This window comes from Schistocerca americana, chromosome 7 (genome assembly GCF_021461395.2).
Source record: "Schistocerca americana isolate TAMUIC-IGC-003095 chromosome 7, iqSchAmer2.1, whole genome shotgun sequence".
Classification (NCBI taxonomy): domain Eukaryota; kingdom Metazoa; phylum Arthropoda; class Insecta; order Orthoptera; family Acrididae; genus Schistocerca; species Schistocerca americana.
In genome coordinates this window covers 135,102,643-135,117,702 of record NC_060125.1, presented here as the reverse complement: position 1 = coordinate 135,117,702, position 15,060 = coordinate 135,102,643, and the positions used below count along the sequence as shown (strand labels likewise).

Genomic DNA, 15,060 nt, shown 5'->3' with positions numbered 1-15,060 from the left:
TAACCGCTACGACGCTGGAATGTGTTGCATCACCGTTTATTTTTCGCACGATGACCACACTTGATTCCTACACGCTACTAAGGGACTAAATCAGGAGCACAAGAAAATTACAGATGAATTCCCATACACTGAGAGCGTCATTTAGAGAATAGTAGGATCTATTTCATAACACTTTTCATACCTAATTCAGCATTCTGAATAACCAACGAAAGTTACTGAGCACCATAGCACTCAAGTGACAGAACATTAATGGATGACGCTAATTTTGAAGTTCGGACCGTATTCAACACCACTTGTATGTGCAGCATTATGGAATCGATACCAGAAATCTAAAGACGAGTCTAAACTAGGAACCATACGTACTTTAGTTAAGAAATTTATGACCAGACATCGATTTGGAACGGTTCTGCTAAATTCATTATATTCATACCGACTACAAGAGGATTGTACTTAACACATGGGCTACAGTAATCGTTGTATTAAATCAGCAGGTATGTCGGGTATATATCTACATCTACATTAGTATTCCGCAAAGCACCTCACGGTGCGTACGCCATACCACTATAATTCATTTCAATGCCTGTTACAATCGATAACAGAACGATGAAAAGTGATTGTCCTTATGCCTCCGTATGAGCCCTAATTTCTCTCATCTTACATTCATGGTCCTTACGCGCAGTGTATGATCAGGCCAATAGAATCGTTCTGCATTTGGCTTCAAATTATGGTTCTCAAAATTTCTCAATAGCGTTCTTCGAAATGAAAGGCGTCTTCATCCAGGGATTCACATTTGACTCCCCGGAGCATCTCCGTAGCACTTGCGTGTTGTTCGGAACTACCAGTAACAAATCTAACAGCCTGCCTCCGAACTGCTACGATGACCTTCGTTGATCCGACCTGATCCGTATCCAAACACTCGAGCGGTACTCAAGAATAAGTCACACTAGGGTCTTAAGTATGGTATTATTCTGACAGATGATCCACACTTTCCCAGAATTCTTTCCATAAACCGAAGTCGACCATTCGCCTTTCCTATTACAATCATCACACGCACGTTTCATTTTATCATTTTATATCGCTTTGCAAGGTTATAACCAGATATTTAAACGCAGTGACTGTGTCAATCAGGACACAACTAATGCCGTATGCGAATATTATGGATTTGTTTTTCCTCCGAATGCGCATTAACTTACATTTCTCTTCATTTATATCTGGCTGTCATTCAACATACTGACTAGAAATTTTGTCTAAGTCATCTTGTGCCCTCCTACAGCCAGTCAACGACGACACCTTACCGCACACCACATCATCATCAGCAAACGATTGCAGAATTCTGCCCACCCTGTCCGCCAAATCATTTATGTTTGTAGCGAATAATAGCGATCTTATGAGACTTCCTGGGCACTTCTGACGATATCCTTGTGCCTGATAACATTCGTAGTCGATGACCGCATACTGTGTTGTATAACTCGCGAAGTCTTGGAGCCACTCACACATCTGTGAACATATTCCTTACGGTCGTACTTTTGTGAACAGCCTGTGATGGGGCATCGTGTCTAAATCTTTTGGAAATCTAGCAATATAGAACCTGCCTGTTGCCTTTCATCCATGGTTCAAAGTATATCGTGTGAGAAATGGACAAACTGAATTTACCATGAGCGATGCTTTCTAAACTCATACTGATGCGTGGACATATTCTTCTCAGTCTCATGAAAATTCATTATATCCGAACAAAGAATACGTTTAAGGGTTCTGCAGTAAGTCGATGCTAAGTATATTCGTCCGAAAATTTGCTGGTCCGTTTGTCTCCCTTCTTTTACACAAGAGTCACTAGCCCCTTATCCAGTCGGCTGGAACTTTCGGGCTGGCCGAAATATTCACGATAAATGCAAGGTAAGTAAGAAGCCAATACCGTAGCGAACCCATTGAAAATGGAACTGAGATTCCTCCCGGTCCTGGTGATTTAGTTGTTTTTAACTCGTTCAGTTGTTACTCCACGCCAGGGATGCTCGTTAATGTGGTGTCCAATCGGTAATCTGCTCCATGGTCAAACGACGGTATATTTGAACGATTCCCCGCGTGGACGATTTCTTGAACGTGAAGTTAAAACTTCCCCTTTCATTTCACTATTTTTAACTGCTACACCAGACTGATCAACAAGTGATTGGACGGAAGCCTTTTACCTACTTAGCGATTTTACATAGGACCCGAAATTTCTCGGGTTCTCTGCCAGATCCTTTGCTAAGGTGTGACGGTGGTAGTGGTTGTATGTTTCGCGCATAGATTTTTTTCACAGACGCACGAATCTCTACCAGCCTTCACTTGTCGCCATTTGCGCGTTCTCTTTTGACAGGAGAGTGCAACAGGCACGACTTCCTCTCCAGTTATTACACTTGTAGCAAGACTGTGTTGAAGGTTTCGTTTTAAAAATACTGCACAGTTAACTAAAACGCACTTAATACGCTATTTCTTCAATTCCATATATATATATATATATATATATATATATATATATATATATATATGAAACGGAATACGAATACGAGACCAGATTTTATAAAATCTATTGAGATACGTAGCTCAGCATTCTGGTACATCGCTTACATCTAACGTATAACTTTGAATTTTTGTTACCACTGCAACAGCAGCATCGATTTCATAGAGTAGCATCACCATAAACAGTGAAACTATATCCTATTATTTCAAAGCAACAAATGCCATTCATATTACTTTACTGAGCACATCTAATGGTGTTAATCGACTGGCAAACTTAAGTTCACCGGTTGACATCCTCAAGGCATTGCTCCATTTGAACACCCAGTAGGTGCTTACAGCGATTTGCAGACACGGGATCGTTTTCAACGAGGACAATGCTTCGCAGCAAACATTATAGGGACCACTCGGCTCAAATGGAGGAGAGATAGGCGCTACTGGAAGCCGAACCATGCCATTCGGTTCTCAGTTCTGCAAGCGACGTTAGTTTAACCAAACCGGTTACAGCGTATTTAAGCTCACAGGCCATATTACCGGAATTCGAGATTACAGGTGTACCAACGTGTTGTCCAACAGAGGGCAAAAGTTACGCTGTTCACAACTTGCGTTTCACTTGTGATCAAGCTGGGGTTCGCCGGTCGGTGTGGCCGTGCGGTTAAAGGCGCTTCAGTCTGGAACCGCGTGACCGCTACGGTCGCAGGTTCGAATCCTGCTTCGGGAATGGATGTGTGTGATGTCCTTAGGTTAGTTAGGTTTAAGTAGTTCTAAGTTGTAGGGGACTGATGACCACAGAAGCTAAGTCCCATAGTGCTCAGAGCCATTTGAACCAAGCTGGGGTTCGTCAAAGATAGGTTAATGAATAACAACAGAAACCGCATGTGGGGGCACGCAAATATATTGCAAACATGACGTCAGCTCCTCATTAATTACAGATACATGTGCCAGAAAAGGCGAAACGCTTTACTCGGCAAAATAACAGATGTTATTTATCATTTCTGCGCGTAAAATGAAGTGTGCTATTGGAGACATTGATCGTCACAATTACATGGCTGTTGTAGTTTATCCCTTAGATTTTTAGCTATGCAGCTAGGCGTTGGGGTAATGTACTCTCGTCGATAACGTGCATGCGTCAGAGAAGCGTGCGAATCACATATTTGGCCAAATCTGCTGGCAGCCAGGTGTGTCATAAGGACTTTGTGGTGCAGTGAGAACGATAACTGAAGACTGTGTATGAATGGGCTGCACCCGCATTGAATAAGTTCTGTAGCAACACGGAGACATGGCTATTATATGAGAGTAACTATTTGATGCCGGATGTATGTTTCTAAGACTTTCTGTTCTTAACCATCTTCTGTAAATATATGAGTCACTTTACTTGTAGTAACAGAACGGTTTAACAGCTGTTATGAGCACCACACCTCCAGATCCCACATGCCACCATGCTGGCGTGTTGCCACTGTGGAAGTAATTGTCATCTAATGAAAGACTGCAACAAGCGAAGTTATATTCGCACGAAAGAAAAGACTGCTCCATATATCAGAGTCTCCTAGCTAGAGAAATGCGTCGTATTGACTGTGGTTGTATACGCTAACCGAAATCCTTGACACGAGTAACTTTCAGAACCCATAATAATACCGATTTACCATGCGCAGGTGCCTGATACAAAATATGCTCCACCTCTGGACTAGTGAAAATGATGTGTCTCACATGATACTACCTCTTCTAAAACTGACGTAGTTGAAATTAAGTGCATCAGCGTTAAATACAGTATTAACGACTTGATGAGCAAAAAATATGCAAGATATGAATCAACAGTTTAACAAGGTTGACGTCAAATGGATATTGATAGTTAGTCATTATAGAGGATCAAAGGATACTGTATAAAATGTTCGACATATTCTTCTCTAGTAAGTGATACAGTGTAGTTACCAACACGATGTGTATCAAACGAGGCCGATGTCAGCCGATAATCCATCATGAGTTCCATTAATCTCAGATAATTACGGCTCTCCACGTGACTGATTGATATCAGTCAGATAGTTCATGAATCAAGAGCGTATGCAGTAGATACTGCGTTGCTATAAATACGCCTGTAATGTATGCGGTTGATCAGCTAGAAGAGAAGGTCCAGTCGAATTGTACATAGCACAGAGTACTGGAATGACTAAAGGTGAGCTCCTACCCTCTGTGCTTCTATATATTTTGTCTATCTCTTGCTTCTAATTTGGCTACACATTGTCAAGATTTAACACATATGAGCTAAAGCGAACATGAGCCATTTCCAAAATTTAAAGTATCCATCTGGTAAAACGAATGGCTGAAAAAGATATCGTGCTACCAAATCATATACCTATTATCTATCAGTCAGAGACTGACTTGGTATTCAACACTAATCACACGCAAAAGAACTAATGTTCAAATGTAACAGCAGTTTTTCAAAATGTTACGTGCTTTTCGTTATATTATAAGGGGAAATGACGTGAATGTCAATATTTGGTCGCATATGTCGTCTAAAGTTCACCCGTATTTGATAACAGGTGGTTTACACCACGCAAAAAGTGATTGAACGTAATTCTGCCTTCAGAAAGATGGGTAGACCATAATGGCCCACCTATAATATTTGTAATTGCGTGTTATGCGAAACTGGGAACTGATCGGCAAATTGGAGTATTATTAACCGGTGTAGCTAATGGCTTATAGATTCTCTGGCGTACTAATCAACTCTCTTCTACTGTAAGACGCACCACTGACGATAAGTGTCCGGCTGAAAGCGTTTAGGGAACAAGTTCATCTATCACCCATCAGTTTGAGGAGTGATAAACTTACCACCTCTGTATCGGGTCACATTCCTGTTGCCAGACCCTGAGGCCGTCTTACCTGGTCACTGGAAACGTTGGGTACCCTGGGATTGGGCAAAAGTGAGGAAGAAACCTTAAGGCGTTTGTGTAGTTCAATCCAGGAAAGTAAATGAGAATCCATATAGAAAATAGTTGTTCTTCTCTAGAATATGTTCTCCAGTCATTAACGGCGATGTCATTAAGTACTGCCATTAACAGAGGCATTCCAGCCTTCAAGTTTCCACATGTTTCCACAGGTGCTTTCCAACATCGGAAAAGATTGCTATTAGGACAGGCTATTATAGCTCGGGGCTTAAAGCTACGCTTAATGACTATATAACTTGTCGCAGTCTTGCTTCGCTGACTCTCTTTCCATTTACAGCTGTGTGGGCGGTGTCCCTGCTCCTGCTGGGGATTCTGGGGGCTTCCGCAGCTTCCCGCCTCAGCACCCGCTACGACGAGAACAAGAGAGAGATCCTCATAGTATCCAACGAAGGTGAGTCTGCGGACGCTGTGTAGAGTAACACCTCTGAGCTGACTCACTGCTCATTTTACCTGCGTCAAATTCTGGACGCTAAGTTCGTATACCTAAGTCAATATAGATTATTGACATTACGTTCATACACTTAAATCAACACGCTACTAGTGACGATATCCACAAACAGATCTCATAACTAAATATGGTGTGTAGCTTCTACGGCCCTTACGTTACAGATGCTTTATTACATTTAATTACTGAAACAATCTGCTAGCTTGAAATATGCGACGTTTGCTATTGTTTAATCTACAACGTGTATAAAAAATTCGACTGTATGTTACACTATCCTAGAAAAAAGTACTCTATCTAGCTAAAACCAGCCACACTTCACTGTGGCTCAAGCTAATATGAAACCAATGGAAAAGCAAATGAAATATGTTCTAGTGAACTTAGAATCACCGAGAAAACTTATAATTCAATTCAACTCCTTGCCTTGAGTTGCTGTGTTTTTTGGAGTTATATCTCTTCATTGCACCAAGGATGTATCTCAGAGACGTCCACTCCAGTATTTATCGGAAGGAATTCTGATCAAAGCCATCTGGCTCTTTTACTCGGGTCTCACAAAGAAAGTTTCAACAAATGTGATTAACAGGGGGAAATGGCGTAGATAAGAGTTCATTTTTTACCATGTTAACATGTCTTCTATTGTACGGCGTCCAGGTCTTGTTCTCCAAAAATCTCCTGCTTCATTTCTGCGTGAAAAGTTGTAGCTGCTCCGAAATCTTGCATTAAATTTCATTGTCCAGGAATTACTAATGTATACAAAATCCGTCTTGATATTAAATGCAATGTATTTTACGTTGCTGCTTCCATCCTCCGAATTTCATACAAACTTCCACAATACGTCTGTACATCAATAAGTTTTTTCGTCTTCATCCGACCAAGACTAGCTAGTAAGTTAAGTTAAGCTTCCGCTCTCAAGCGAGACAAAAGACGGATAGAAAAACAAAAGGAGTTACAATTTTTTTCTACCTTCATTTTTTTATATATTTTCTCTGCCGTCGAGCGCTCATACCGCTGCGACGGTATAATTTATATCTGAGAGAACGAGTGTAGCGCGGCGAAATTCAAAGTCCCGCTACAGAGTTATATCTCTTCATTGCACCAAGAATGTGTCTCAGTGACGTCCACTACAATATTTATCGCAAGGAATTTTGGTCAAAGCCATCTGGCTCTTTTAGTCGGCTCTCACAAAGAAAGTTTCAACTCCCACCATACGAGGTGCATCCAGTTTATAATACCTATAATTTTTCTTTTCATACATCAGTGACATGAAGACTGTGAAAGTACTGTCACTTGTCTTCGTAATCAAATGACTGGTCAATAAGATACACACCACTTTTGATAAGGATTTTCTTTTATCATGTTCCCATATTTTTGTATTGTGTAGACGCGTTTTATTGTATTTGTTTTCAGTACCGCCACTATGCACCTCCACTGATGACATCCATATTGTTCTGGTCATATGTATGTTGCAGGTGGCCTTGAAATCCAACTGGCGTACATCCCAGTAGACAGCACGAGTCGCTCTTCCACACCACGCCATGTCAGATATTTTAATGGAGAAACTTTTGACTTTGGTAACAGCAATATCACCATCCAGCGCCAAGACAGAGCTGGCCGTTGCCTCGGTGTCTATGTGGGTGAACACAACCAAGACGGTTCTCAAAAGCTGCCAAAACATCCTCACCAGTCACGTCTACGGTGGCACCGAGTATGCCGAACAGATTTTCCTCACTGAGCAGAGAGCGTACGACAACTACGCGCACGTCACCGACCAGACGCGGTATGCAGGCATCGCTGCACGCTACTGGCTGTTCTTCGACGGAAGATTCGTACGCGTCCATTCCAACGTTCCCTTTCTTCGACCAAAACACAGATCAGTCACCCGATGCATTGTGTTTCACGGCCAAGAACCAGAGTCCCTAGCCAGAAGACCGACCAGACAACCTCTTGCAGTGGAATTTCTGCTCATTCGGAAACGCTAGGGAGGCCCACGAATATGCGGTCCAGAACTACTTGGGCAAGCCGACGGGAGTCCCAGACGAGCGCATGGTCACACACCCGGTCTGGGCCACTCTGGCGCGCTACGACATCGGCGTCAACGACTCTTTAGTGAGGGACCTGGCCAACGAGATAATCGCCAATGGATTTAAGAACAGCCACATCGAAATAGACGACATTTGGGAGACCTGCTACGGCAGCCTCACGTTCGACACAAACCTCTTCCGGGACATACGGGCTCTCACAGATGAACTACACTCGTTGGGCTTCCGAGTGACGCTGTGGATTCACCCATTTGTGAACCGAGGCTGCGAGTCGTACTATTCGGAAGCCATGGAGAAGGGATACTTTGTGTCCAACGTAAACGGCAGCACATTCACGCGATGGTACCATGGAGTCACCGGTGTTGTCGACTTCACCAATCCTGAAGCAGTGGCTTGGTGGACCAGTCGACTGTGGGTGAGTACAAACGCAAACTTACGTTATTCTTACACCAGTAGTAACTACCCTAACTATTTTGTGAGTGGATCTGTGAACGCCAGAAGGTTACGTGTCATGTGGAGAAATTGGAATATTTACGACATATTCTTCTGTTTGAGTTCAGTAGAGGGGTGACAGCTGCGGAAGCAGCCAGACAAAATTTGCGCCGCGTGTCAGGGTAATACTGCAGGACAGAGCACGGCAGTAAAATGGTTTACTCGTTGTCAGGAGGATCGTTTTGACGGTGGTGACACTCCACTTTCAAGGTGACCTTAGGTTTTTGAACGCACAATGACAAAAGTCAGCGTACTCGAGAACTCGCAGTTGAGGTCAACTGTAATAATTGCACCATTGTGTTTCATTTGTATGCAATGGGTTGGGTTCAAAAATTGGGTGTATAGATATCGCACGGCCTAAGACAAGATAACAAAAATCAGAGTGTGGCCATTCGTGCACTTCTGCTTGCTAGTCGTCAGTTGACTCGTGAACAACACCGACCATTCCTATCCAGTATCGTTTCTGGTGCCTTGATGCTAGCATGAGGAAAGGTGAGGAATGATTGAGCGCAAACAAAGCAGCAACTTCCCGTGCAAAAGCCTGCGTGCATCCATCAAAGACACTAATACGCATCTAATGATGTACTACGAATTGTTTCCCCAAGATGAGACAATCACTTCCGACATTTATTGTCAGCAGCGCAGACGTCTTGCAGAAGGAGTCCAAGAACAATAACCAGGAACACCGCGTGAAGTGATGCTATTCCACGATAATGAGAGTCCGTATTCTGCTAGACTGACAAAAAGCACTCTATGGGAGTCGAGAAGAAATCCCGAACTCACCTTATCGATCTGATCTTGCTCCCTCAGAGTTTCACCTTTTCCGCTCTCTATCGAACAACCTTCAAGGAACTCTCTTTCCAGATGAAATTGCGCTCCGAATTTCGCTCGATAAACTTTTCGCATCAAAACAAAGTTATTTCTACAGTCCCGTAATCGAAAATATACCCCAACGTTGGCAGAGAGTTCTAAATAATGAAGGAGAATACATTATTGGTGACTAAAGTCTTTATTATGTGTATCTACTGAAACTTATGAAAGAACGGATTCCCTAGTGTACAGATTTCTACCAGTGGTCCCTTTCACTTATTTTGATTTTTGCTCAGTTCAACGCTGTTTTGTGTAATTTTTCTATAGTTACAACCGAGAAACTATCAGGTTGGAACATTGATAGATACAACAGGACATAAATCATGGGAAACCGAAATGCACATGTACAGAGGGCATCAGTATCTCGTAGAAAGGGTATAGAAGGTCGATGCGTTTGCGGAGGCGTCATTCGTACTCAGGTGATTCATGTCAAAACGTTTCCACCGTGATTATGGCCGCAGGACGTGGATTAACGGATATTGAACGCAGAATGGTAGTCGAAGCCAGATGAATGGGAAATTACATTAGGAAATTCAACATTCCAAAATGACAATTGCACACAGTGTGCCGATAGTGTCAAATATCAGGTTTGCTTCTCACCACGGACAACGTAGGGGCCGTCGACCCACCTTTAGCAACAGAGAGTTGTGGAGTTGGGATAGAGTTGTTGGTGCTAATAGACAAGCAACACTGTCTAAAATAACAGCAGGAAACAATCCGGCACGTACTACGAAAACATCCATTAGGACAGTGTTGCGAAATTTGGCTTTAGTGGGCTATGTCGGCAGACAACCGATGCGAGTGCCTTTGCTAATAGCACGGCATCGCATGCAGTTTTCAGCGATTCGTTTGAACAATCCTTTGGAAAATTCGTGGGAATGATTTGGTCATCCAGTTTGGCCTACATGAATGCCATTGAACATTTATGAGACATAATCGACAGGTCTTATCGTACACAAGATGCTGAACCAGCCTCATTTTCGCAGTTGTGGATGGCTATAGAGACAAGATGGCTCATTATATTTGCAAGGGACATCCAATGGTCTATTATACCAGTCGCTGTGCTACACCGGGCGAAAAGAGGTCAGACTCGATGTTAGGAGGTATCTCACGCTATTTATCAGTCCCTCTACTCGTAGTATCAACTCTCATACAGATAGCACAGTCTTATCTGGTTCCATTCACAATCAAACAAGTTCCTTCTATCCAAAATCTGCAGCAAGTGGTTCTATTAAAAGATACCTTCAGATACCTAGTGGTAACCTGTAGTTTCCACGATCTCTGGCCTCATGAGGCACTTACGTTTGTATTTCAGAAGAATACCATGTTATCTAGTTTCCTTCAAACATTCTTCTTGTGCAGTAGGTTGAATCAAACGTACGAAGATATCAGAAAGCTACTAAAAGAGGTAACATAAAATAAACTGACTCTCTCTAATTATGTACAAGTTTCATACTTAGTTTGGGAACGTATCGTTTATAACACAGTTACAATCCTCTTATCATAATTAAGACCGGTATATTATGTATGTTCACATATGTATTGACATGTATTTACTTGAATGTTGAAGTATTGTGCATGAGTGCTGGAGAAATGTCGAGGATTAGAGTAATTTTAATATGAATTTGAACACTATGGAAGTTTTGTAAGAAAATATGAACCGTGTGTGTGTTATTTCGATATCCTAAGTACAATACAATTAATAATGTAAATTAATTTAGATTGCACATGTTGTTGCTATCTCTATAGTATAACGAGCAATGATAATAAATTTCGTTAAGAGACATAGACTACAGACTATAACGTACGATAGCTTATATGACCAATGAATCTTCTATATTACTTGAGCATTATATTTTTCTGTAATGTTTCCAGGCGCTCCGCAACGAGTCAGGGATCGACTCGTTCGATTTTGACTACGGCGAGGTAAGTTTCTTGCCGAAGCCGTCCACCATAGAGCCCATAGAGCGAAACCCAGAGGCCTTCAGCGACGCGTATGCCAAGGTGATCTCGCAGTTCGGGCCCATGGTGCAGATGGAGACCAGCGTAGAGAACCAGCAGCTGCCCAACTACTTCGTAATGGACAAACTGAAGAGCGACTGGAGCGGCCAGCACGGTCTCAAGACGTTAATACCCAAGCTGCTACAGCTCAACTTGGTCGGCTGCCCTTTCATTGTCGGGGAGATGGTGGGCGGCGGCAACAGCAAGACGTGGTCCGACCTCTACATGCGTTGGCTGCAGGCCAGTGTCTTCATGCCGGTCGTAAGGTACTCCTTCACGCCGTGGGACTTTGACAACGAGGTGCGTACAATTCGAATAAGGGGTCCATTTCACTGAAAGGGAGGCGATTCACTTTACTTGCTGAGATAGAGATGTTCTCAAGCAAGCGTATGAATACTTTATGTAGGTAAGTAATTGAAATAAAATACCTTTAAAGAGGAACTTTAAGGCGCAATAGATTGTGACAATGCTGTGGTCACAACAGACCATTGTATGAGTCGTAAAATTTCATAGAACGCATAGTATGGTACACACCGTTATAAAGAAAAAATGAAGTTTCTCACTGTGATAGCACCACATGTAGTCGAGTGATACTACATGTAAGATTTGCAAAACTAACTTGTAACTGCAAAAGAGAGATAAATTGCTCATTACAGACCAGTTTCATCTCTCAAACGTGTTTCACGGTTTTAAGTAGTAGGGAAGGGTCATCTGCAGCCGTACCACGAGAAACAATGTGATGGGCGAAGGGCAGAGGCCCAGATAGTTCACATTAGATATCGCAGGTGCCACTAAGTCAGAAGCCCACCGTTCCCAACACAATATCACATTTTTCTGAGTTGCGCACTCTCTCTTCAAAACACTTCTTGTATTACTGACCACGTTGTCGTTCGCCATAAAATTAGAATAAATAAATAGAAAGTTCCTCAAAATCAAAGAGACTAACGCCAATAATTTATCGGCTACGTTTCCTTACGCAGTCTAATGAGCTTGTCATTTGTACCAGGGAAATTTTATTACTAACCTGAACATTTACTAAAATTTTCTTTGCATTTTATGAGTGTCTGCTTGTTTGTGTGTATGTTGTAAATTATGCATTTATACATCTGATCGGGCCAAAAACTTAGTTGTTATCTGAACAATAACTGACAGTTTATGATGTAGTTAGGAGAACTTGTTGGAACACAGGTAAATATTCTTTGCAAACACTCCTCCTAGTGAAGTAATCTGCTCCAGGAAGACCTTTGTGGCCATCAACATTCCAAGGTGAACAATATGGTTCAAGCTGTTTCCAGAGTTAAATACTGCTTCGCCACTATAATCAATCTACTAGAACAGAAGTCGTACGTTAGTCAAAAGAACCTCGTTAGTTTCGAATATATTATTCACTGAATACACATCGTTTCTTTCCTTTCCTCCCTCCCCCTACTTCCCCCTATTCACCAATAATATCTTCTCACCCTCGCTGCCGTTTCCTCAATTTATTGGAACAGTTTCTTTCACCATAGTTCATCACTCTGCAAGATGTGACTTCCCGTCCCCGTTACAGACGCTGGAGATCTGCCGCAACCTCACCGATCTGCACACACAGTACGCGCCGCGAATGCTGGAGCTGATGCAGAAGGCGGTGGAGGACGGCACGCCGGTCAACTTGCCCATCTGGTGGTTCGAGCCCACCGACTCCACTGCACAGACCATCGACTCAGGTATGACGTACAGGCCCTCTGCGTACACTCTAGCTTGCGAATACTTCCATATTTCTTCACACAGTGCTAGCACCCTGCTTCTGTTACTCTCGGCGAAATTTTTGGCTAGCAAAATACACGAAGTATTTTCCATGCAGTGCTAGCGATATACTCAGTGCACTGTCCTTTTAACACATTTTGTAGGCTCCACTGTGTAGCAGAATCAGTGTGAAATAACAGGAAAGGCTACGGCTTAGGGACAAGGGTACAGACTGATCAAATATCTCTGGAAATTTATTTGAGTCTTATGCTCACCTTAATTTCCGTTGATTTCACACAAAATGCACCCTGTTTTATTTTAGGCTGATACGGCGAGGCATCTGTAGAACAGAAGGTCTCTGTGTAAGCCACTGAGAAAACTATCCGTTCTTGTCATACACATTACTGATATATTTGTATGAAAATTAAAATTGCATTAAGGGATTTATTAATACCTGAATTAATTACAACTATTGAAGAACTATGATTACATAAGCGGCGTCCCTCCTACGTGGCATTGGTCGTTATTGGTGTATAGACTATTGTTTTAATACATCTGCATACCCTGCAAATTTACTCCATAATTGAGCGTAAGTACCGTTAAACCACCACCAAGCGACACTTGGTTTCCTTCGTGTGCAGAGTACCTGCTGGGCGAGGACGTGTTGGTGGCGCCGGTGATCACCCACAAATCGGTGCGACGCGACATCTACCTGCCAGGGGCAGCTGGAGGGACGAGGCCGACCCAGAACACCCCACCATACAGGGCCCCACTTGGCTCCGCAAAAACCCTGCTCCTCTCAACACTCTGCCCTACTTCACCAGGATCAGCTCCTCATGGTCTTCAGTGGCTGCATGTGTCACGTCTTTCTGTTATTGTACATTGTAATCGACCCATATGTACATCGGTGTAATACTAAAATACTTCAACTTAGTTGTATTGGCTGCGATTAAATAAACGCATAATGAAAATCTTGTGTTTTCCTCATTTAGATGACTTACTCTCAGATAAAAACACACTCAGAAATAATATGCTTTCAACCTCTTGGTATTCAGCAGCGACAGTATTGCCTGCCATAAGTCCACCATATGGGTATGTTTTCAAGAACATCGAAAGCTAATTTTCTTCCCTGCTATTCCCTAAAACATATGACTGCAGATAACCTATTTTTCAGGAAACTGACGGCAGGTATTCAGTTATTTAACTATACGTATCTGCATGGATGTACGACTTGTCCCTCATTTTTACATTCACTTACTGTTCACATATGCCCATCGAGTCATACTCCACTCTATACTCCATGGTTCCCTCTCCTTAGGACGTATCGAAACCATCACTTGGAGCTGTTTTACACATTAAAACTGACAAACAGCAGTTAATTTTTCGTCTACCAAGCGTCTACCTCACATCTTCATCTAATCACCAGGGACCAATTAACTAACTATTGTTTACATACCTACTAATTATTGTTTTTTGCACTACGCACACACTATCATACGTTAATTGGGGATATTATCGGTATTAAATAATAGACAATCAAGAATTGTTTTCAGATTTATAATGGGACGCTCGTAATTTATGTAAAATAGCGCTTTGAGCATTCGTGTGCAACTTCACTAATGAAAAACGGCATTTTTAAAATACTTGATCGTAAGTGAATATTTACAGACATTTTGGGTAAGTGTTGACACAGGAGCTCAGGCGATTTCTCCAAAAAGCTTGACAAATTTCTATAATTATGTGAATTTGTCATCCTTGATATATCGCTATGTCAAATTACAACTTTGGTAGCTGCAGGGGGCACAGCCGTGCCTCTTCAGAGCAGTACATTTCCAAAGGTGATATTGGAGTACTTATTATAGACCGACCAAACGTAAAAATTTTCTAGTAGTTGCTTTCCAGACAGTGTAAACTGCACAGCAGCTCTACAACGATTCTCCTGCAGAATCATATTTGCGGCAAAGGATTTGCGTTCTCAGAGATATCTGAGACGTGGTTGCCGCTGTCCATAACTGCGCGCAAATCAACGGATCCTTGTTTTATGAATATCACCGGG

General features: G+C 42.3%; 1 protein-coding gene across 1 annotated transcript; it reads left to right on the top strand.

Moving 5' to 3' along the window:
* Positions 1–457: 457 nt before the first annotated feature.
* Positions 458–13,917, top strand: LOC124622790 (myogenesis-regulating glycosidase-like). The gene is made up of 7 exons (XM_047148583.1): positions 458–491; positions 5,713–5,826; positions 7,456–7,703; positions 7,882–8,331; positions 11,154–11,579; positions 12,829–12,985; positions 13,646–13,917. The coding sequence occupies exons 1-7, from the start codon at positions 458–460 to the stop codon at positions 13,915–13,917; spliced, it is 1,701 nt and encodes a 566-aa protein (XP_047004539.1).
* The last annotated feature ends 1,143 nt before the right edge of the window (positions 13,918–15,060 follow it).

What these genes read in the sequence shown, in the direction of transcription:
- LOC124622790 (XM_047148583.1), top strand. Translation starts at nt 458, where the DNA reads ATGGGCTACAGTAATCGTTGTATTAAATCAGCAG. An exon ending in GGTGGACCAGTCGACTGTGG is followed by an intron (nt 8,332 to 11,153) that starts GTGAGTACAAAC and finishes TAATGTTTCCAG; the next exon opens with GCGCTCCGCAACGAGTCAGG. An exon ending in TGCACAGACCATCGACTCAG is followed by an intron (nt 12,986 to 13,645) that starts GTATGACGTACA and finishes CTTCGTGTGCAG; the next exon opens with AGTACCTGCTGGGCGAGGAC.